The sequence below is a fragment of the Syngnathoides biaculeatus genome, chromosome 9 (assembly GCF_019802595.1).
Source record: "Syngnathoides biaculeatus isolate LvHL_M chromosome 9, ASM1980259v1, whole genome shotgun sequence".
NCBI lineage: Eukaryota > Metazoa > Chordata > Actinopteri > Syngnathiformes > Syngnathidae > Syngnathoides > Syngnathoides biaculeatus.
The window spans coordinates 24,937,951-24,963,413 of NC_084648.1; the positions used below are offsets into that span (position 1 = coordinate 24,937,951).

At 41.3% G+C, this 25,463-nt stretch overlaps 1 protein-coding gene across 5 annotated transcripts in view; it reads right to left on the minus strand.

Annotated features, from left to right (window-relative positions):
* patl1 (PAT1 homolog 1, processing body mRNA decay factor) overlaps window positions 1–25,463 on the minus strand; it is an 83,977-nt gene that overhangs the window by 32,084 nt on the left and 26,430 nt on the right. For 3 of the 5 annotated variants that reach the window (XR_009796420.1, XM_061830070.1, XM_061830071.1), the window contains exons 6-12: window positions 18,392–18,472; window positions 9,293–9,502; window positions 6,584–6,685; window positions 4,576–4,662; window positions 3,497–3,717; window positions 3,067–3,211; window positions 1,108–1,225 (exon numbers count right to left, since the gene is read on the minus strand). Coding sequence is in view for 4 of the 5 variants with exons in the window: in XM_061830070.1 (XP_061686054.1) it covers window positions 1,108–1,225; window positions 3,067–3,211; window positions 3,497–3,717; window positions 4,576–4,662; window positions 6,584–6,685; window positions 9,293–9,502; window positions 18,392–18,472 (964 nt within the window). In the remaining variant the exon portion in view is untranslated. The remainder of the gene's footprint in view (window positions 1–1,107; window positions 1,226–3,066; window positions 3,212–3,496; window positions 3,718–4,575; window positions 4,663–6,583; window positions 6,686–9,292; window positions 9,503–18,391; window positions 18,473–25,463) is intronic. The other 2 variants (XM_061830072.1, XM_061830073.1) reach the window with 2 other exon arrangements.

Consider the following 25,463-nt stretch of genomic DNA (forward strand, 5'->3'; position numbering starts at 1 on the left):
AGGGGATTCAAACCACGATGGCCCTCACTAGTAGTTCAAGGTTGAATCGACGATTGAGGTTTGGTCCTCAATTGTATATTCTACGTAGGCAAAACGTTAGAACATTAGGCCAACTTGAGCCAAGCAGCTTCAACGTGAATGACATGGGAACAATTTAGGTACTAAGATAATAATTGTTAAATTTCCCAAGTCCTCACGGCCCTCGTCGTATAAGTTATGAAGCTACTCACGTTCAATGTTTCTTCAACATCCATGAATTGATCACAAACGCGTCACGTTGTTAGCAAGCTAAGCTAAGAAATACTAGGCCCGATAAGCAAGTTTAAGTTGACGTTTCCACTCGCCCAACTTCGTACCAAACTCACTACCCTCGTTGAATACGGTATGACAGGACTTGGTCAATGACCTGAAAAGAGCTGGGACCACCGTTTCCAATATTTCATCGGGTCCCTCGCCCTCCTCGTCTGCCCACTCATTTGTGTCTCTAGTGGAGTCTGGTGTCAGTGGTGAAGTGATGCGCTTAACGTCTAAATATGGTTTGAAATAAGGTAAAATGGCCCCAGTTGCTTCACTCGCTTGTGAGATGTTTTTTCTTTCTTAAAAAGAGCTTCATTCTCAGAAGGGGTGTCAGAAAAAAAATCATAAAATCGGTTTCGTTCATCTGCCGTTGCATTTGGCACAGCGCGTTTTCAATGCCAAGAGCTCCAGGATGATGTCTGGTCATGACGTCTCAGACAAATATGGCCACCGCTCTGATGCCAATTGTATCTGGTCAGACTGACGCAACTTCGCTCTTTTATGAACCGCTCCCAGTTTACTTTTCCCGACTGGTATTGTCATCAAAGTGATTAATATTATTTGTAGTTTTGATAATAATACCTATTTTAAGCTTGATTTCTGTCACGAGCACTTTAAATGCCATTGCACCTTTTATATGAACTGTAGCAGCAAGAGTAATGAAATAAAACAATAACTGGATAATCATTATCTCTGGTCCATATTGGCAGATAAAAATATATCCAGGCACTTAGGGGGTTAAGTGTGGCAGAGTATAAGTGCACCTGCAGGACAGGCCTCAGTTCAGATTCTGTTGGCTATGCAATTTACCTGGTCTATAGGTGTGTTCAATCTTGGCAACTTGTGGAGTGATGAGCTTGGTCGTGTGTTCTTTTTTACTGCTGTCTCTTTCTTTCTCCTGACGTTTCTCCATCTTTTCATAGTAGTGCTAAAAGTGTAACAATATTAGGATTAACTATCGAAATAGAATAACGCAGTAAATTACATCATACTGTGATTTGCCTGGATTTAAAAATTAAACACGTAAATCTGTGCCATTACTTTTCCCAGTGGAACCCCCTGAGGTTATGCACTATCCAATCCTGGTTTACCTGTTTTTATTTATTTTTTGGTAAAAAAATAAAAATAAATAAAATAGATTCTTGCTGGAGAAATGGAAGGAAACATTTTATTTGATTTGATGCTCATTGAATTAGATTTTGTGAGATAGCAAAAACAAAATGTAAAACAAAAGATTTTAATCTATTCATCTATATACTTAAAGCTCAAAGTTTGTGTGTCCGTTTTCAAAGAACTGCGATCCTGGATGCCCCCCAATGCTCCTGCACGTCCTGGCACGCCACTGGACACTCTGGTGCATCAAAGTAAGTTTTTCACATTCCTGCACGACTCCAAGGTTTCAACCCCCTCTTTAAATACCAAACTAATAATACATATCACAACAGACTGGTGACCAGTTTAGGTTGTAGTGTGGCTTTTGCCCCAAGTTAGATGGGATAGGTTCCAATACTCGCGTGACGCTTGTAAGTGGCTTGCAAAATGAATGGACGAATGGCAGGTAATATTATTATGTGACCAAGGACATGTAAAAGCATGGAGAAACATACCATAATCGGAGGCTTATTGAAAAATGTGCACAAATGTTTAAAAACGTGCATGAAAACATTTTTGCCCGAGAAAGGAGAATGATTTTGCCTATTGTGCTTGAAGCTATTATAATAACAGGTCCTTCTCAAGGTGAAACAGCGATTCTACCCCAGATAGCATTTTATAACAATTTACCAGTTCAATTCAGAAGGCTTCATACTTTGCAATGAGTATCAACAAATCACCAGATCAGTCTCTGAAAGTTACTGGATTGGATTTGTTTTCTCCATGATTTTCTCAAAGTTAGTTTTAAGTGTGTTGCTCAATCAAGCGTTGGCGGATATAATGTGTATAACTGGCAGAGAATAAGATGACTAAGAAATCTCAATCCTGAAGCATTGCAATAAAAGCTTGATCTGTTTGATGTGTACAATATTATTGCACGTAAACTATTCATGCAGTTTGGCGTGGTGGGCTTTCCAGAGAAACTAGAGGGGTTAGCTGTTGATTTTAGAGTTTGTAAAATAAAGACTCGCGGGCTGTTTCTTCCCCTAAAATGAATCACTTTGATTGGGCCCCAAAGGGTCTGCATGTGGTCATATAACTTCCTTGTGCATCTAGATTCAAATAACACGAGTGATCACTTGGATTGGAAATGGCCCCCTATGCGCAAGTCGATGATTTGAAGTCCAAAAATAGATTGCGCATTAATGGATAAATAAAAGTAGTGATCAGCATATCGATCGTTGTTCACATAAATACTCAAGTAAAAGTCAAAAGTATAGTTCACTTTAATTATTCTCAGAAGTACAATTAATCCAAAATGTTACTTCAGAAAATAGAGTAACTGTAGCACGTTCCACCCACTTCTGGTCTCCTGTAATGTCACACAATGGTGATCCAATCGCTTACGCTTTGTGTGACTTCAGAGGTATATCGCGAGTTCACACACAAAAGGAGATATTTCCGTTTTTGTTGTTTCTGTAGATTCTTTGATTTATATAGAAGCTACAGAAACAACAAAAATAGCTATATCTCCTTTTGAGTCTGAACTCTTCATATATTCCCAGAAAATGTAGTTGAATTATAAACAATAAAACTTCATGGGCTGCACTGTATAGACAAAGTCACATTTCAAAGTTTCAAAAGCTCACATGTAATACCAATTCCATCCTGACAAACCTGATAGTAGTAGTCATCCAGGAAAGGGTCAGTACTTTGAAGTTGCATCATTTGGATTTTAGTGACCCATTCTTTCTCTTTCTGAGTCATCAGGTTACTATACGGGTCCCTGCTCCGCCAATCTCCTCCAGTTCTGCTTCGGTCCCTTCAGAGATTCAAATGGTTTAAAGTACCATACTTTTTTCATCTATAAGGCGCACCGCATTATAAGGCGCATAGAATAGACGCTACAGTAGAGGCTGGGGTTACATTATGCATCCATTAGATGGAGCAGCGCTAAAGGCTCAATATTGATCCATATGTAAGGTGCACCGGATTATAAGGCACACCCTCGGCTTTTGAAAAAATTAAAGGTTTTTAGGTGCGCCTTATAGTGTGGAAAATACGGTAGATTGGTTTCATGTACACATACACTCCAGATATCACCTACCCGCCCCTGTTTTGCATGCGCTGGGTAAGTATGCGCCGGTGTTGAGGATGGAGGTGAGTGGCGTTGTGCCTCAAGGGTGGCATGTGGCTGGGGTGGCCATGAGAATGCAGCGGAGCCATTCGATGACTGTGTGTAGGGTGGGGGCCACTGAAAAACGGTCTGAAACCACCCCCAGCTGGTACCAAAGGAGGCACAGGACCACCACAGGGTACTCCAGCTACCTAGAAACAGAGAAGTGTATGACGTAAAGAAGAACATACATCCATTCAGTCTCTTAACTGAGGACATTTAAATAGATACATGCGCAAACCTTTCGAGCTTCATGCATATCCAAAAATAATTTGTAAATGTGGGTCTTCTTAGAGCACTTTCGTGTGGGATGGTATACATCAGGCAATGCCTATTTAAAATAGCTAACAAAATTTTGCGTGCATTTTAAAGGGAAGGGCAGCTTTAACCAAAACCTCCAATATAACTGAGGAAATTCTAGGTTGTCCCCTCGTGGTTCACTATTTCCACCCCAACAGAGTAAATGCAAAGATGCCCTAAAAACCTTTAGGTAACTCATTTGTGTGTTATTAGTTTAAGCAGACTGTTTGCTCGAACTCATCAATTTTCTTAGCCACTTATCCTCACAAGGGTCATGGGAGTGGTGGAGCCTTTCCCAGCTGTCAACGGGCAGGAGGCAGGGTACACTCTGAACTGGCTGCAAACCAATTGCACAGCACATGGAGACAGACAACAGTTGCACTCACAATCACACCTAGGGGAAATTTAGAGTGTTCAATTAATGTTGCATGTTTTTGTGATGTGGGGGGAAATTGGAGTGCCCGGAGAAAACGCACACAGGCATGGGGAGAACATGCAAAATCCACACAGGTGGGGCCGGGATTGAACCCGGGTCCTCAGAACTGTGAGGCCAATGCTTTACAGGTGCTCCATTGTGTTGCCCCTATAACTCATACACAGATAAAATCACATTTTATGACCAATTTATAGGTAAATCCAGGCATTTCCAAAATATTAAAACACAACTTCTGCATATACAGCTGTGTGTCATCAGAAAATGTATTACTGACCTGAGAGTTGAGAAGCTGGGCCCGTTGAATCTGTGACAGCACTGGACTGATTCCTGGAGGAAATGGTCCACGACAAAGTGGCGCGTTCTTGTGGTTGTGGCGGGGGGGGGGGGGGGGGGGGGAGATGAGGTTAAAAAAAATAAAAGCGAGACCATGAAAATGTCAACGTATTTACGATGGAAAGCTTTCAGTGACAAAATGGAATATTGATGCAAAAAAATTGTTTTTTTCCATATATATTTTGAGAAATGAAATCGACTGTGGACAAGTACAATTGACTAACATTTGAGTACTTTGTAAAAGTACTCACAACGCCATTACCTCTTGCAATTGTCACAACAATGTAAGGAAATTAAAGATTTATTGAACAGGGCATGAATTTCACTCAAAGTAAAAAGTCATTGTTGACATTTTATTTTTTTTAAACAGTCTTTCCATACATTTCACTATTTGTAGCATGCAATAGGGCATTTCAGTGCTAAAATAAATCCGTGGCAGGACAAGTGAAGTGATATATTATCACACTGTACTGTTTTAAAAATAAATAAAGAAAAAACATGGAAGCAGTTTTCAGTGCTAAATCAAAATAAAGAATAAAAGATTTTTAAAAATGACCAAGGATTTCATGGCACACACGTTTGTATATATGACAAAATTAATAATCATAAAACAACCTTTCAATTTTTAATACTTGGTGGCAAATCTTTTGTATTCAATTCCAGGCTAAAGTCTGGAATGCAATGACATCATTAAATGCTGCATTTCATCCCTGGTGATGCTGAGGCAGGTCTCTACTGCTACTGTCTTCCATTTCTACTTCTGGGATATTTTCCCTTCAGTTTTGTCTTCAGAAAGTGAAATGCAATCAGTCGGATTCAGGTCTGCTGACTGACTTGGCTACTGAATTTGCTTTCATAGTATGAAAGTACTGGTTTCAAACTTTGCTTTGACAGTATCCGTCGGGTCACTGTTCATTTGCACTGTGATGTGTCATTCAATGAAAAATTCTTTCCTAGGTGAAGAAAACCCCTTCACAAGAGTTGGCCAGCACAAGAACCATCTCCAGGAGTTAGTGCTGCAGGTCTGTAAGATTTGCAGGATCTGTGCCTCTTAATCACTCACCCAGCACACAGTGAAGCTATTCACTGTACATATTTTTTCATCTCAAAGAGATCCTGGGGGGCTGACGTACGGTTAGGGGGCTGCAGGTGTTAGACCGGGTTCCAGCATGTCGGTGCCATTTCCTGGGCCGAGTGCCCTGCCCCTCTGTTCTGCCTGTCCCCCTGGATTTTAAATTCATAAGACATTCATCCCACTTTCCTTTCAATGCACCAACATACACCCATCTCTGATGTCTGAGGGGCCCTTCCTTACCAACACCCCCCCCCCCCCCCCCCCACTGGCCCTCCGGAATTTAAATGTCCCACACCACTTGAGGAGGGGCACTGATTCAAAGGGTGGGGCCAATGACTGCCAGTCAAAGACCTGGCAGTCATAGTAACAGGAAGGGGATGGGTTTTTACACTTTGAGTGAACTGTACATAGGAGGGTAATTTTGAATTAATTTATTTTTGAGCCAGTTTGTCAAGAGGATATTTTCAAGTAATTTGTTGGCATCCTTATTTTGTGCTGCACAACTGATGCTGAAAAAAAAAGTTTTGGGTTTTGTTGGTTTAAATCACTGCTGTACAAGAGATTTTTTTTTTTTTTTTTTAATGGAACATGTTTGGATACTTTTGTTCAGACAATTGGGACAATTTGAATGGAATAATTTTTCCCTCTGAACGCATTACAGAAGTAACAGATCAGGACTCCATTGGCGGAAACTCAAAATAGAGTGTGACATCCCTATTTAATATAGTAATTGATTAATCTTAATTAGTTTAGTTCATAGCTTTTCACAGAAATGTAGAGTGGCACTGATGAAAAACACTTAAAACTTACCAATTACTGATGTCTCATAAAAGTACCGTGGTATTGAAACGCATAAAAAAAGTGAAAAACTCACAGAGAAATTGAGAAGAGTGTTGGGTGAAAGACGTTCAGGGAAAGGAGGTGGGTATCTTTGCTGGATGTTGGCTCGCACATGAACTGCAGTGGGATGATGAATCTTTTCACACAAACAAAAAAGATAGCAGTTCTAATGTGGACAAAACAATGACATTAACTAATACCAGAGGAATGTAAAAAACTTGTAATCTTGATAGAGAATCTGAATTCAAGACCCAGAAATATGAATGGGACGCAGAGGTTGGTTAACTGAACTCAGGAGCATTCAAATTATTTCATGACATACACATTCTTTCTGTAAATAAGCCTTTGGGTTAGCGTACAGAGACGGGCAAAAAAAGTACTCAGTCACCAATTGTGCAAGATGAGAGAGGCCTGTAATTTTCATCATAGATATACCTGAATTATGAGAACAAAACGAGAGAGAAAAAATATTCAGAAAATCACGTCTGATTTTTAAAGAATTTATCAGCAAATTATGGTGGAAAATGAGTATTTGGTCAACCAAAAAAGTTCATCTCAATCCTTTGTTGTATATACCCTTAAATGGCAATGACAGGTCAAAGGTTTTCTGTAAGTCTTCACAAACTTTAGACACTTAGTTGGTGGTATTTTGGCCCATTCCGACATGAGGATCTCCTCTATAGCAGTGAAGTTTTGTTGCTGACACTGGGCAACACATACTTTCAACTCCCTGCAAGGATTCACGTTGAGATCTGGAGACTTGCTGGCAAATGCTTCTTATGAAACCACCCCTTCATTGCCTGGGTGGTGGTTATGCGATCATTATCACGCTGAAATACTCAGCTACGTTTCATCTTCAATGCCCTTGCTGATGGAAGGTTTTCAATCAAAATTTCCCCACACAGCTCTTTGGTTTTGGCCATATTGGAGTTTGGAGTGTAACTTGAGGTTCTGAACAGGTGTCTTTTATTCTGATAATTTCAATCAGGTGTCATTAATACAGGTAATGAGTGGAGGACAGACGAGCCTCTGAAAGAAGAACTTTTGTTCTGGACCAAATACCTATTTTACGCTATAATTTGACAAAGTCTTGAAAAATCATACATGACATTCACAGACACACGGACACACTTATTTTCTCTCTGTCATCAGTAAGGTATACCTGTGATTAAAATTACAGGCCTCATTTTATAAAATTGAAGAACTTCCATAATTGGTGACTGCCAGTGTTTTTTTCCCCTACTGAACATGGAGACTTGTGTACATTGAAGAAAAGTATTTGAACACCCTGCAATATTGCAAGTTCTCCCACTTAGAAATCATGGAGGGGTCTGAAAATGCATGTCCACTGTGAGAGAGACTGAGAAACACGGAGTTTCAGCTCCCTCCAAAGATTTTTCTATTGGGTTTAGGTCTAGAGACTTGCAAGGCCACTCCAGAACCTTGAGATTCTTCTTACAGAGCCACCCCTTGGTTTTCCTGGGTGTGTGCGTTGGGTCATTGTCACGTTGAAAGACTCAGCCATGACCCATTTTCAATGCTCTGACTGACGGAAAGAGGTTGTTCCCCAAAATCTCACAATACATGGCCGCGGTCACCCTCTCCTTAATACAGTGAAGTCGTCCTGTCCCATGTGCAAAAAAAAAAAAAAAAAAAAAAACAAAACACCCCCAAAGCAATATCCTACCACCCCCATGCTTCACAGGATGGTATTCTTGGGATGGTCTGACCATTAGTGGAATTATGACCAAAAAGTTCCATTTTGATCTCGTCTGACCACAAAACTTTCTCTCATGATTGCTCTGTATCATCCAAATGGTCATTGACAAACTTAAGACGGGCCTTGACATGTGCTGGTTTAAGCAGGGGAACCTTCCGTGCCATGCATGATTAAAAACCATGATGTCTGACTGTAATACCAACAGTCACCTTGGTAACGGTGATCCCATCTCTTTTCAGGTCATTGACCAAGTCCTGTCGTGTAGTCCTGGGCTGATTCCTCACCTTTCTAAGGATCATTGAGACCCCACGAGGTGATATCTTACATGGGCTCCACTCCGATTGAGGTTGAGAGTCATGTTTAGAGTCTTCCATTTTCTAATGATTGCTCCAACAGTAGACGTTTTTTCACCAAACTGCTTGGCAATTTCTCCGTAGCCCTTTCCAGCCATGTGGAGTTGTACAATTTCGTCTCTGGTGTCTTTCGACAGCTCTTTGGTCTCGGCCATGTTATAACTTTAAGGCTTATTGAATGTATGGGGTGGACAGGTGTCTTTATCCAGCAAACAACCTCACGTAGGTGCATCTGATTCAGGATAACAGATGGAGTGGAGGTGGAATTTTAAAGGCGGACTAACAGGTCTTTGAGTGTCAGAATTCTAGCTGATAGACAGGTGTTCAAATACTTATTTGCAGTTGTATCACAAATCCTTAAAAAAAAAAACATACAGTGATATCTGAATTTTTCTTTTTAGACTCTCTCTCTCACAGTGGACATGCACCTACAATGAAGATTTCCGATCCCTCCATGACTTCTAAGAGGTGGCACTTGCAATATAGCAGGGTGTTCAAATATTTATTTTCTTCACTGTACGATGAAAATTTTAGACCCCTCCATGATTTCTCAGTGTGAGAATTTGCAATATAGCAGGATGTTCAAATACTTATTTTCTTCACTGTATGTTAAGAAGAAGAAAAAGAAGTGATTACAATATTTCACTGTGACCTTTGATCTGTTTAATACCTGATGATTTAAGGAGTGACCCATTGGTTGTTTGGGCGGAGTCCCAATAGGCATTGCCCTTACTGGAGGGGACCCAATCACAGGTGAAGAAGACCGTGGTGGTGGAACCCTTTCTGACAAATCCCGGCCATCATTCTGCCCCTTTGATGGACGTTTTGGAAGCCCCACCTCCTTTATTATTGACATTAAAGGACTATCCTGAAGAGGCAGCTAAAAACAAGCCCTGGGGCATTAAAATCACAATAACCAGACTTGAACAACACATCCTGTGCCAGATCACTCTTGAGCAAGGGTGTCAAACTCATTTTAGTGAGGAAACCACATCCATCCCAATATAGTTTCAAGTGGGCCAGACCAATACATCTGTAGCGCAATAAGCTATCAATGACAAATCAAAACGTTTCCAATTGTTTTGGTGCCAATACATTCCGTAGATTTCTTACCTCGTGGCGAATCATACTCGGAAATTTCGGAACAAAAATTAGTATAATTTCAACAGAAATTAGTCTTCCCATTTGCAAATTGTGCAACTCACATATCACAATCAGTGGACCTATAAATGTACCTACAGTGCCTTGTGCAAGTATTCACCCCCCACCTTGAACTTTTCAACCTTTCACCACATTTTAGGCTTCAAACAGATATATATATATATATATATTTTTTTGTCAAGAATCAACAAGTGGGACACAATAGTGAAGTGCAATGAAATTTTTTGGATGTTTTAAACGTTTTTAAGAAATAAAAACCTGAAAAGTGGGGCGTGCAATATTATTTGGCCCTTTTGCATGAATAATTCGTAGCGCAACCTTTTGCTGCAATTACAGCTGAAAGTCGCTTGGGGTATGTCTCTATCAGTTTTGCACATCGAGAGACTGAAATTCTTGCCCATTCTTCCTTGCAAAACAGCTCGAGCTCAGTGAGGTTGAATGGAGAGAATTAGTGAACAGCAGTCTTCAGCTCTGCCTACAGATTCTCGATTGGTTTCAGGTCTGGACTTTGCCTGAATACGTTTGTGAACCATTCCATTGTAGATTTGGCTTTATGTTGTGGATCATTGTCCTGTTGGAAGATAAATCTCCGTCCCGGTCTCAGGTCTTTCGGAGACTTCAACAGGTTGTCTTCCAGAATGGTCCTGTATTTGGCTCCATTCATCTTCCCTTCAGTTTGAACCATCTTCGCTGTTCCTGCTGAAGAAAAGTAGGCCCAAACCATGAGTTTACCACCACCATGTTTGACAGTCGGGATGGTGTGTTCAGGGTGATGAGCTGTGTTGCTTTTACACAAAACATATTGTTTTGCGTTGTGACCAAAAAGTTCGATTTTGGTTTCATCTGACCAGAGCACCTTCTACCACGTTTGGCATGTCTACCAGGTTGGTTGTGGCAAACTTTAAACAAGACTTTTTATGGATATCTTTGAGAAATGGCTATCTTCTTGCTACTCTTCCAAAAAGGCCAGATTTGTGCAACATACGATGCATGCATGCAGTTCATCCAGAGTGATCATGGGCCTCTTGGCTGCATCTCTGATCAGTCTTCTCCTTGTTCGAGGGGAAAGTCTGGAGCATGGGTGTCAAACTCAAATTCACAGTGGGACAAAATTTTAAATTGAACAAAGCCGCAAGCCAAGGTTGAACAAATGAACCTTTTAATATGGAACCAAAACAAGTGTGTAATACTTGTAAAAGGGTTAGGGTTAGCTCTAATATTAATTTGAAATTGCCTTGCGGGCCAATATAATTACACCGCGGGCCAGAGTTTGACACTTATGGTCTTGAAGGGAGAGCCAGGTCTTGGTGGATTTGCAGTGGTCTGACACTCCTTCCATTTCAATATGATTGCTTGTACTGTGCTCCTTGAGATGTCTAAAGTTTGGGAAAACTTTTTGTATCCAAATCTGGCTTTAAACTACTCCACAAGAGCATCTCTGACCTTACTGGTGTGTTCCTTGGTCTTCATGATGCTCTCTTCACATTAAACAGAACCCTGAGACTACCACAGACAAGGTGAAATTTACAGTGCCTTGTGAATGTATTCGGCGCCCTTGAACTTTTCAATCTTTCGCCAGATTCGAGGCTTCAAACAAAAATATAAAATTAAAAAAAAAATTGTCAAGAATCAACAAGTGGGACACAATCGTGAATTGGAACGAAATCTATTCAATATTTTATACTTTTTTCAAACAAATAAACTGAAAAGTGGGGCGTGGAATATTATTCAGCCCCCTGACTTTCAGTGAAGCAAACTCACTCTAGAAGTTCACCGAGTATGTACGAATGATCTAATGTTTACAGATGATAAATAGAATCCAACTGTGTGTGTAATCAAGTCTCCGAAGAATGAATTCTCTTGTGTACCAGAAAATATTGAAGGAGAACGTCCCGCCATCAGTTCAAGCCCTCAAACAAAAGGCTCTTATTATTATTTCTGCCAAGGGTGGCGCAACCCGTTATTGGGTTCGGAGGGCCAATTACCTTTTCACAAAGAATACTTTGAGAAGTTGAATGAATGAAGAAAATGAGAGAAAAGGAAGAGTACAAGAGGAAAGTGTGATGGACCACGAAGTGGCAATGATGAGTAGTAAGAGAGAAGTTAGAAAGGCACGAAAGAGGATGAAAAATAAAAAGGCAGTGATTACATACCTGTGGAGGTATGGAAGCAATTTCAAGAAGTGGCTCCGGAGTTTTCGACCAACTACTACTAGTGGGCGAGAAGATGCCTGAACAATGGAAGTGTGCTGGTTCCCGTTTTTAAGAACAAAGGTGATTTGCAGAGCTGTGGGAACTATACAGGAATAAATTATATGGCGCGGACAATGAAGTGGAATGAAGGGAAAGAGTAGTAGAGGCTAGACTCATAACAGAAGTATTTATCTACGAGCAACAGCATCAGTTCATGCCTAAAAAGTGTACCACAGATGGATTATTTGCCTTGAGGATGCTCGTGGAAAGTACAGAGAAGGTCAGAAGGAGCCACATTGTGTCTTTGTGGATCTAGAGAAAGCCTATGTCAGAGTACCAAGAGAGGAATTGTGGTACTGCATGTGTAAGTCCTGTGCGGCATAGAAATATGTTACAATAGTACAAGATTCAGATTTGCCACCCAACGGGTTTGATATAAGATTCAAACAATGGGCAAAAAAGGTCTCATCATACACAGTGATCTTTATGAAGAGGGTGCACTTTGACAATTGACCCCTCCGTAGAAATTGCGTCATCCGCGTCGCTGACCAATCAGAGGCCAGAGATCTGCATAAACCACGCCCCCTTTTTGGGACCCGCAGTTCCCTCAGACAACGTTGCATGGTCCAGTTTAGCTTTTGTTAGCGTTTTATCGCGTATTTGGGTTCTTTAACAATAGATATGGTTAAGAGGTGTAGTCACGGACTTTATAATAGTGACGACACGTATCCTGAAAGGCTAGTTGGTGGAGTTCAATTCGTACCCTTTCCAAAACCGAAGACCCAGTACGAAAAATGTCTTCGATGGATCAAACTTTGTGGAAGACCGCATCATCAACTGAATCCATCAACCGGAACAGATATGTTTGCACGAAGGTAAGCCCTATATTTGATTTTCAATACATGTCTCACATAAATGAATTAGCAGTTCTTCGCTTGCATAACATAGCTACGTGTGAATGATTGACACACTTGATCTGTTTTGAGCAATATTTTGTGATGATCTGACTGCACAAACGTGTCGCTTTGTTGGAGGTGAGCTAAGCTAAACCGGACTAGCAGTCCTAAAAGCCTTCGACGTGCACAGAGACACCAAGACTGAAGGAAGGATGTTTGAGGAAACTAAAGTAGTGATTGTCGTACTCGGTCGGGACTTACGTAGGTTCGGCACTAAATCAAGAATAATTATTGAGGGGTGCACGTGACGCTACACAAAGAAAACGAGAGAAACAACTCGTAAATCAAGCCTCGCCTTCTTTTCCTTAATACGGCGGTTCACAAACAGCTATACAGATACACATACAGATTCTGCACACAAGTGTGATAGGTAACACGAAAATAGGAAACTGTCAATGACGAATTCGTCTTTGGGTTATAATATATTATGTGGCTTCTCGGTCTTCCTCTGACTCCGGAAAGATCTCGCCCTAATATCAATGGTTTCTCCGTCGATATGCATGTAAATACTATTGAAATACCTCTCGCTGAAATACTTGAAGCCCTGCTGTCCGCTTTTCAACGATATTTCACTGTTAGTTAAGAATGCGAGTGAGAAATCAGCCGGTAAATCGTACGGTTTCACTCTATTCTTTTCTTGCTGCGCCACTCTTTTTGCTAATTGTTTGTCTGACGTTAGCGCACGTAGCGTGACGTCACTTTAGGAGGTGTGGTTAAGTGCCCTGTACGGAGGGGTCAATTCGAGGAACTAAAGAATCAGTTTAAATTTACCAATCAAGACTTTTGTTGATTTTTGCAATTGAGACATTACCTTGAGAAAATAATGAAAAAAGAAGAAAAACTACAAACATACTAATGCGTGTATGGTTAAGATATTCCTTCTTGCTTATAAGTCAGACCCAGTTTATAGAATATTACAGGAGTTAGACGTGATTACATATAGATACAGTGAAGAAAAGTATTTGAACACCCTGCTATATTGCAAGTTCTCCTACTTACAAATCATGCAGGGGTCTGTGTGTGTGTGTGTGTCTCTGCGTGCGAGTGAGTTAGAGAGCGAGAGAAAGAAAAATCCAAAAATCACATTGTATGATTTTTTTAATGATTTATTTGTGTGATACAGCTACAAATACTGTAAGTATTTGAACACCTGAGAAACCCAATGTTAATATTTGATGCAGAAGCCTGATTGAGATTGACCGTCATGTTTAGCTTCTTCCATTTTCTAATGATTGCTCCAACAGTGGACCTTTTTTCATCAAGCTGCTTGGCAATATCTCCGTAGCCCTTTGCAGCCGTGTGGAGTACAATTTTGTCTCTGGTGTCTTTGGACAGCTCTTTGGTCTTGTCCATGTTACAAGTTTGAGTCTTACTGATTGTATGGGGTGGACAGGTGTCTTTATCCAGCTAACGACCTCACACAGGTGTAGCTGATTCAGGATAATACATGTAATGGAGGTGGACTTTTAAAAGGCGGACTAACAGGTCTTTGAGGGTCAGTATTCTAGCTAATAGACAGGTGTTCAAATACTTATTTGCAGCTGTATCACAAATCCTTAAAAAAAAACATACATTGTGATTTCCGGATTTTTCTTTTTAGATTATCTCTCACAGTGGACATGCACCCACGATGAAAATTTCAGACCCCTCCATGATTTCTAAGTGGAAGAACTTGCAATATAGCAGGGTGTTCAAATATTTATTTTCTTCACTGTAAAAGAGAAATGGGAAAAGGAAAGTAAAGTTAACTGCAATTGGAAACTTTGAAAAAGATAAACTTCAACCAGTGGAAAAGTACTTCTGCTCTATACTGGAGAAAATTTGGGTTGAAAAATTGAGTTAAATCTTTTAAAGATCCAGCTCAGAGGATCTTGCCGGATGCAAGTACCTCCTGCTGGAGAGATTGCGGAGAGACTAAGGCGACACATTTTCATGTGTTCTGGAACTGTCCAATCATTTTAAAATACTGGAAAGACAAAATATGGAGATAATTATGAAAGTCAGGATTCCTTTAAAATTTGGAACCTTATTCTTGGGATTAATACTGGATTAATACTACAGAATTTTGTGACTAGCAAGCAAAAAAGCTATTTCAAGGAAATAGTTGATAAAGAATACTCCCACAATTGAGGACTGGATTTAAGTGTTTCAAGATATCTTTAAAATGGAGAAGTTAACTTTCATTTTGAGGCAGGTTTGAAGGACATTGGTAAAACTGGACAAAATATGCCATATGCCTTCGGCAAATCTTCATTTGTCTCCTTTCCAGTGCATGCCTCCATCTTTCTAACTGTTCCTACACCTGCTCCCTAATTTCACTACAGATCACACTCTGCAAACTTTATGGTCCAAGAGGATGCCACTCTAACATCTGTCAGCCACTCCATTACCACTGCAAATAAGAACGGGCTCAGAGCTGATCCCTGATGCAGTCCCACCTCCACCTTAAATTCTTCTGTCACACCTACGGCACACCTCACCACTATTCTGTTGCCCTCATACCTGTACTATTCTTTTTTTCCCACATTTTTATATACAATGAAAAGAAAAAGAAAGGAGGAGGAAAGTGGCTTGATCAGCAGAAGAAGGCGAAGGAAACAGGGGTGAAGAAGTGTTGGGTAAGTACAGCATCTAGCAAAAGAACTTTGAGGGGCAGATGGTGGTGGACTTTGCAAAAAGGATGGAATTGGCAGTGAACACTTATTTCCAGAAGAGACAGGAACATCGAGTTACCTACAAGAGCGGATGTAGAAGCACGCAGGTGGATTTTATTTTGTGCAGACAATGTAATCTGAAGGAGGTTACTGATTGTAAGGTAGTAGTGGAGGAGAGAGTAGCTCGACAGCATGGGATGATGGTGTGTAGGATGACTCTGGTAGTGGGTAGGAAGATTAATAAGACAAAGGTAGAGCAGAGAATCAGGTGGTGGAAGTTGAGAAAGGAAGAATGTTGTGTGGCCTTTTGGAAAGAGGTGAGACAGGCTCTAAATCGGGGTGCCCAGAATTTTTTACCCCAAGATCTACTTTTCAAGCAGCCAGCCTCTCGCGAGCTATCGACGACGGGAGTGTGGGGGATGATGATGATTCACGCAATGATATATTGATGTTATGTGATTTAATATACTATATATAAATACATATATTTAAAATAAAGAATTTGCTTTTTGTGCACTGTATTGCCTGTGCTTTTATCCTGGATCAGGCAATGCCAAGGTGGAATTTTAAAATTACACACCATCTCATCCTGCATTTTATCCTTCGGCTTCAGACCAGACCTTTCCCACTCAAAGAGAAAATCTTGTCCGGTTTAACCACTTTTTTACATAGTCCAACAGTCATTGCATCTTAAAACAACAGCATTTCTTCTTTAACTTTCTCCATTAATATCAAAAGTAAACAAGCAGGATGTTTAGCTTGTCTTTGCTCTACGTTGCCCAGATTGTGGACGTTATTATTCTAAAACATATTGATGGGCTGCATAGGTACTGTAAAATTTGTAATTATGAGTGTACATCTTTAAGAGCGGGCATGGGGGTGTAAGCTAAAGTAGGAAAAATAAAAGGGTGCTGGAGTACCGGTCGTTGTTAGAGAAAGTTTTGTGTGCTGCCCAAAAGAAACCAGTGGCTTCTTTTTCATTTTTTACAGTACGTATGTGAATTGTGCCAATGAATGTAACGGCCAGACAGAGGGATAAAGATGGGAAGGATGTGCAGCAATTAAAGGTGATTAAGGATAGCGATGGGAATATGTTGACTGGTGTCAGTACCGTGCCAAGTAGATAGAGTACTTTGAGAAGTGATTGATTGAAGAAAATGGGAGAAAAGGTAGAGGAGAAGAGGCAAGTGTGAATGACCAAGAAGTGGCAATGATTACTAAGGGGGAAGTTAGAAAGGCACTGAACAGAAAGAAAAATGGACAGATGGTCTTGATGACATACCAGTGGAGGTATGGAAGCACCTTGGAGAGGTGGCTGTGGAGTTTTTGACCAACTTATTCAATAGAATATTAGCAGGAGAGAAGATGCCAGAAGAATGGAGGAAAAGTGTGCTAATCCCCATTTTTAAGAATGAAGGCAACGTTCAGAGCTGTGGAAACTACAGAAGAATAACGATGATGGGCCACACAATGAAGGTTGATGGATGTTGTGAGGAAAGACATGAGAACACTGGGTGTCGAGAGGAAGATGCACGAAATAGGCTTAGATGGAAAAAGATGACACACTTTGGTGACCCCGAACAGGACGAAGCAAAAGGAAAACAAGAAGAGGGCAAGAAAGGTTCAGATTTTTTTGTGCCATAATAAATTGGTGTTGTTTTAAAACTGCATTTCGTATATCCTTGGGTTTTCACATTTTGATGATTTGAAAGCCGTGTGTGACATGCAAAAAAAAAAAAAAAAAGAAAATCAGGAACATGGCAAATAGTTTTTCATGGTACTGTAGCAAGCTTTCATTGCTGCATCACCAATAATCATTTCCGTACCGATAAAAGAAGACAGCTGTTTACTCATATCCATCAAGCAATTTATCTTCTCTTTCAATTGTGCTTGTAAGCTGTTGTATTTTTTTGCCACGTCGACCCATAGTGGCACCGAATGTTATACTCTTTAAGCACTAAAGGTTCCTGTGAAAACACCAGTGTCCGCTTCATTGGAAATTCATATGGAAAAATATAGGAAGCAGCTCATACTTCGTGTAAAGATCTACATTCGCTGTCTACTTTTCTCATTTTTAATCACGCAATTTTGAGTGGAGGGGTACTTTTCAATGGTGAGTTTGGCAATGTGATGTCCCTGCATTTACACCACAGTGAATAAGCACAAAAGGAGAGTCAGAAAAAAATGGATGTGTTTCATTCAATGAGCTACCAAAATGTAGCGCAAGTCCAACCTCCAGTGGACAAAATTATCAACAACAGGTATTCTCAATGAAAAACTGCAGCTAATGTGTTATAGTAAGTTTCACCCTTTGCAAAAATCACCCAACCGGCTAGATTAGCCTTCCTGACAAGCCAGTCCTGGTCATTGGCCACACTTCTGACACCCTTGCTCTTGAGACAGTAAATGTCTTACACCATCAACATCAACTCCTTATTTAGAGTTACACACATTCAAGTTTGTTACCATGACCTCACTGAAATCTTTTTTTTTTGTTGAAACAAAAAAAAATGCATAACTTAAATAAACTTTTTTCCACACACAAGTTGCCCAATCTTAACATTTGCGAGCTTCCCTTTTGGACAAGTTTATCGTTTCTTGACTATTCACAAAGAGTAAAGGGCCTATAATCACTGCTATATTCTGTTCCTACATAAGTGAACTCTAAAATAATGAAAGAGGTGCCAACAACATGCCCTCAGTGGTACGAACTCAAGACAGATTGAATTCTATATGATACACAAAATCTTTGCTGATTAAAAGTCAAAGAATTGGAATTTATGAAGTATCATCAAAAATTACTTACCTCCATGTGTGTAACTAGTCCTGGGGTTACACTGACTGGTCCAAAACCCATTCTGTTCTCCCAGATATTCCGCGAGTTCATCTAAAGTGATGAGGAAAAAGAACAGGACCATTACCGTACATACATACTGTAAATTTGTCCATCCTTAACCATCACTTCTTCTCATTCGGGCCGTGGATGTGCTGACACAATTTTTGCTCTGATATTGCCCCGATGAGAGATGAGGCCAGCCATGATCAAGTCCATCCTCAAAAAAGCCCAGCAAAAGATGTACTTCTAGCGGCTTCTGAGTAAGCACGGCCTGTCACAAGAGCTGCTGAGACAGTTCTACACAGCGGTCATCCAATCAGTACTTTTTATCTCCATCACAGTCTGGTTTGGGGCCGCCACAAAAAAGGACAAACTCCGACTGGAACGGACAATCAAAACCAGTGAATGGTTTGTTAGCACCACTCTCCCCACTACTGAAGACTTGCACGCAACTCGAACGAAGTCCAAAGTGGGCAGGATCATTTTGACTCTCCACATCCTAGCCACCAGCTCTTCCAGCTCCTTCCATCGGGAAAGTGCTACCGATCAATCCAAGTCGAAACTAGCAAGCATTCGAACAGTATTTTCCCCTCTGGCAATTAAGTCATAAAATTTTTGATCAGCGAACCAACTATTTCTGCCTTGTCCCATTGTTGAGAAACACACACACATCCTGCTGGTCCTTATTAGTAATAGTAATATATTTTGTAGACTGTAAATGCTGGACAATTGGGACACAACCCTCAACTTCAACTTGCTCCACTCCTGCCGGCTGAAACACTGCAGGGACATTATGGTTTGAATCTCTTTTATGACTTTTTCTTCTATCTTCACGTGGGTTTGGACCTTTACTTTAACTTTACCTAGGTATTATGTGAATTGTGTACCATGTGTGTGAACTTTCTTTATTTGATTGGTTTTATTTGACGATCTGCAGCCCGATGGTGGGACAAGCAAGTGCAATCTGTAGGCCGGTCCCAAGCCCGGATAAATGCAGAGGGTTGAGTCAGGGAGGATATTGGGCGTAAACTGTGCCAAACACAATGAGTTTTCATCAAATGAATCCCATACCAGATTGGTTGTGGCCCGGGTTAACAACTTCCGCCGCTGGGGCGGTTAACTGTGTCGATGGAAATTCAGCGACTGTGGGTCGAAGACAAAGAAGGAAGAGGAAACCAGATTCGTCAGAAGAGGAAGAGGAATACACAGAGCCTACAACTGAGTGTAGGGACTTTCAATGTTGGAACTATGACAGGAAAAGCTCAGGAGTTTGTTGACATGATGATTCGGATAAAGGTTTATATATTGTGCTTCAATCAAAGACACCAGGTGGAAAGGTAGTAAGTCTAGAGGTTTAGGAGCAGGGTTTGAATTTTACCATGCAGTAGATGGGAAGAGAAATGGAGTAGGGATCATTTTAAAGGAAAAGCTGGTCAAGAATGTCTTGGAAGTGGAAAAGAGAATCAGACAGAGTGACGAGGCTGAAATTTGAAATTGAGGGTGTTTTGTATCATGTGATTAGCAACTATGCCCCACAGGAAGGATGTGACCAAGAGTTGAAAGAGAAATTCTGGAAGGAACTAGATAAAGTAGTTCTTAGCACCCCAGACAGAGAGAGTTGTGATTGGTGCAGATTGTAATGGAAATGGTGGTGAAGGACACAGGGGAGATGAAGAAGTGATGGGTAAGTACGGCATCCAGGAAAGGAACTTTGAGGGACAGATGGTGATGGACTTTGCAAAAAGGATGGAGATGGCTGTAGTGAACACTTATTTCCAAAAGAGGCAGGAACCTAGAGTGACCTACAAGAGCGGAGGTAGAAGCACGTAGGTTAATTATATTATGTAAAGGCGATGTATTCTGAAGGAGGTTACTGACTGCAAAGTCGTGGTAGGGGAGAGTGTAGCTCATGATGCTGTGTAGGACAACTCTGTTGGTGGGTAGGAAAATTAAAAAGACGAAGGTAGAGCAGAGAACGAGGTGGTGGAAGCTGATAAAGATAGAATGCTGTGCGGCCTTCCGTAAAGAGGTGAGGCAGGCTCTCAATGGACAGGAGGAGCTCCCGGAAGACTAGACTACTACAGCCAAGGTGATCAGAGGGACAGGCAGGTGAGTACTTGGTGTGTCTTCTGGTAGAAAAGGGAAAAAGGAGACTTGGTGGTGGAACCCCAAATACAGGAAGTCATATGAGCGAACAAGTGGGACAGTGAGAGGACTGAGGACAGGCGAAAAGAATACATAGAGATGCGACGTAGGACAAAGGAAGAGGTGGCGAAGGCTAAACAAGAGGCATATGATGAGATGTACACCAGGTTCTTCTTCATTCCTGTCCTTTCCAGTGCATGTCTCCATCTTTCTAATTGTTCCACTGCATATCACAATATCATTTGGAACATCATGGTCCAAGGGGATTCCAGTCTAACCTCATCTGTCAGCCTATCCATTACCACTGCAAACAGGAAGGGGCTCAGAGCTGTATCCGTGATGCAGTCCCACCTCCACCTTAAATTCTTCTGTCACACCGAAGGCACACCTCACCATTGTTCTGCTGCCATCATACATGTCCTGTACTATTTCAACATACTTCTCTGCCACACCAGACTTACGCATGCAGTACCAAAGTTCCAAGTTAGTCTTTCTCTAGATCCACAAAGACACAATGTAGCTCCTTCTGACCTTCTCTGTACTTTTACACTAGCATCCTCAAGGCAAATAATGCATCTGTGGTACTCTTTCGAGGCATGAAACCATACTGTTGCTCACAGGTACTTCTGTTCTGAGTCTAGCCTCAACTACTCTTACCCATAATTCAATTGTGTGGCTCATCAACTATATTCCTCTATAATTCCCACAGCTCTGAACATTGCCTTTGTTCTTAAAAATGGGAACTAGAACACTTTTCCTCCATTCTTCAGGCATCTTTTTGCCCCCGAGCATTCTGTTGAATAAGTTGGTCAAAAATTCCACAGCCATCTCTCCAAATTGCTTCCATACCTTTACAGCTATGTCATCAGGACCAACTGCCTTTCCATTTTTCATCCTTTGTAGTGCCTTTCTGACTTCCCCCTTGGTAATCATTGCCACTTCCTGGTCCTTCACACTTGCCTCTTCAACTCTTCCTTCTCTCTCATTTTCTTCATTCATCAACTTCTCCAAGTATTCTTTCCATCTATTTAGCATACAACTGGCACCAATCAACATATTTCCATCATATCCTTAATCACCCTTACCTGCTGCACATCCTTCCCATCTCTATCCCTCTGTCTGGCCAACCTGTAGAGATCCTTTTCTCCTTCTTTCGTGTCCAACCTGGTGTACATGTCTTCATACGTCTCTTGCTTTGTCTTTGCCACCTCTACCTTTGTCCTACGTCGCATCTCGATGTACTCCTTTCGCCTCTCCTCAGTCCTCTCAGTGTCCCACTTCTTCTTCGCTAATCTCTTTCCTTGTATAACTCCCTGTATTTTGGGGTTCCACCACCAAGTCTCCTTCTCCCCTTTCCTACTAGAAGAAACACCAAGTACTTTCCTGCCTGTCTCTCTGATTACCTTGGCTGTCGTAGTCCAGTCTTCCGAGAGCTTCTGCTGTCCATCGAGAGCCTGTCTCACCTCTTTCCGAAAGGCCGCACAACATTCTTCCTTTCTCAGCTTCCACCACATGGTTCTCTGCTCTACCTTTGTCTTCTTAATCTTCCTACCCACCACCAGAGTCATCCTACACACCACCATCCTATGCTGTCGAGCTACACTCTCCCCTACCACTACTTTACAGTCAGTAATCTCCTTCAGATTACATTGTCTGCACAAAATATAATCCACCTGCGTGGTTCTACCACCGCTCTTGTAGGTCACTATATGTTCCTCCCTATTCTGGAAATAAGTGTTCACTACAGCCATCTCCATTTTTTTTGCAAAGTCAACCCCCATCTGTCCCTCAAAGTTCCTTTCCTGGATGCCGTACTTACCCATCACTTCTTCATCGCCCCTGTTTCCTTTACCAATATGTCCATTACAATCTGCACCAATCACAACTCTCTCGTTGTCTGGGATGCTCAGAACTACTTCATCTAGTTCCTTCCAGAATTTCTCTTTCAACTCTAGGTGACATCCTACCTGTGGGGCATAGCCGCTAACCACATTATACATAACACCCTCAATTTCAAATTTTAGTCTCATCACTTTCTCTGATACTCTTTTCACCTCCAAGACATTCTTAGCCATCGCTTCCTTTAAAATAACCTCTCCTCCATTTCCCTTCCCATCTACTCCGTGCTAGAATAATATAAACCCTGCTCCTAAACTTCTAGCCTGACTACCTATCCACCAGCTCTCTTGGATGCACAGTATATCAACCCTTCTCCTAATCATCATGTCAACCAACTCCTGAGCTTTTCCTGTCATAATGCCAACATTCTAAGTCCTTCCACTCAGTTGTAGGCTCTGTGCATTCCTCTTTTTCTCTCAACGACGGATCCTGTTTCCTCCTCTTCTTTGTCTTCGACCCACAGTAGCTGAATTTCCACCGACGCCCTGCATGTTAGCAGTGCCGGGGGCGGGCGTTGTTAAACCGGGCCACGACTGATCCGGTATGGGAGTCTTTAGATGAACGCTCATATTTGTTTGGCACAGTTTTTACGCCGGATGCCCTTCCTGACGCAACCCTCTGCATTTATCCGGGCTTGGGACTGGCCTACCGATTGCACTGGTTCGTGCCCCCATAGGGCTGTGTTGTCAAATCCTATACACACACACACATATATATATATATATATATATATATATATATATATAGCCTTAAAATAACTTACTGGATCAATATAACTGTAAATTAAAAATAAAATACATATATAACTCAAATAGAAAACTAAAATTTAAAATTCAGAAATGACAACTTCCAATTTCAACTGATATTAGTAGAACATGATATAAAACGGTATTTAAAATTTTTCATAAATTCTTGATCTGACAAACTTTATCTGAATAAAAGTTAAATGCACTGGCCTGTCAAGGAATAAACACAAACGGTCTATACTCGCAATGTTTTCAAGATGCTGAAAGTTTAGTTTAACATAATCGGCGTTACTGGCAACATGCTAGCGATACATTGGAACAAATATTCCTGTCGGCAATCGTGACGTATTGTTGTGGAAGGGGGGGATTGCACCACGGGACTCCCGTAAATAGGAGGCTGGCTTGCTAGAACGTACCTTTATGTGCATGCACTCAACGTATTGGCCACACCTGAATCTTGGGATGAGGTAGATGATAGTCTTATGTTGTTGTTTTGGGGGGGTTTTTTTTAACGCCGTCACACTGCCTCGCGATCGATGCAATGAGCACCCCCGGTGTAACTGAATTTCTTTTGACATGCCTCATCATGTTGATGACTTTCAACGTAAATGCGCTCGCATTACGTGAAGCGGGTCTGAACATGCGCTTTCGGACATGCTCCGTACGTGCTCAGTCCGGTGAACTTGCATTTCCTGTTTCCGGGTGAACACCAGTTGTTTTGGAGCAGGCTTGTTTCGTTAACGTTTATTAAATAAACACATAAATTAATGTCAAGACCACACAAAATAAGCGACGTCTTGAGAGAATGCGAGGGGAGGGGCGTTACTGTTACTCGTGTTAGTGCCTCAACATGGCTACGCTCGTGAAAGCAAACCAACGAAATCAAACGCATGTTCGTTCAATGTTGTCAACTAATATCCGGATTAATTTTAAGCAATTTTCCCTCAATTTTCCGGAACTATTTCATGAAAATCTAAAAATCCGGAATTCCAGGAAAATCCGGAGGACTTTCATCACTGCACAATGAAGTTATGGCAACGAAATCAAACGCATGTTCGTTCAATGTTGTCAACTAATATCCGGATTAATTTTAAGCAATTTTCCCTCAATTTTCCGGAACTATTTCATGAAAATCTAAAAATCCGGAATTCCAGGAAAATCCGGAGGACTTTCATCACTGCACAATGAAGTTATGGGAAAGAGTAGTCAAGGCTAGACTCAGGACATAAGTATCTGTGACCAACAGTATGGTTTCATGTCTAGAAAGAGTACCACAGAGTTATTATTAGCCTTAAGGATGCTTGTGGAAAAGCACAGAGAAGGACATTGTGTTTTTGTAGACCTAGAAAAAGCCTATGACAGAGTACCAAGAGAGGAACTGTGGAACTGCAGGCACAAGTCTGGTGTAGTGGAGAAATGTTACAATCGTACAGGACATATATGAGGGCAGCAGAACAGCGGTGAGATCTGTCATAGGTGTGTCAGAAGAATTTAAGGTGGAGGTGGGAGTGCATCAGGGATCCACGCTGAGCCCCTTCCTGTTTGCGGTATTAACAGATAGGCTGACAGACGAGGTTAGACTGGAGTCACCTTGGACCATGATGTTCGCAGATATTGTGATCTGCAGTGAAAGCAGGGAGCAGGCGGAGGAACAATTAGATGGAGGCACACACTGGAAACAAGAGGAATGATTAGTTTAAGTAAAACAATATGTGTGCATGAATGTGAGGGGCGGAGGAAGAGTGAAGCTCCAGGGAGAAGAGATAGCGAGGGTAAACGATTTCAAATACAGTGAAGAAAATAAGTATTTCAACACCCTGGTATATTGCAAGTTCTCCCACTTAGAAATCATGGAGGGGTCTGAAATTTTCATCATAGGTGCATGTCCACCGTGAGAGACAGGTGCAGCTGTGTCTGAGAGGTAGGGCATGTGTTAGGTGCTATTTAAGACCATTCACAACCATACTCTGCGGCTTCTTTTAAAAAGGTTAATTTCTTTTAAAAAGGCCATTTCCAAGGCTTTGGGGCTGTAGTGTCAGCCACTGTTAGAGCCATTATACATCAATGGAGAAAATTGGGAACAGTGGCAAACATTTCCAGGAGTGGGGACCCAAGTAAAATTACTCCTGTCCTGCCACACTGGGATTTTTTTTTACAGTTGGACCGCCAATCAAGTGAGTATTTCAGTACTGCATTTGATGGGAATTGTGCCATACAAGACAAGACTTGGTTGAAGTGGTAGTTTGTTTGTG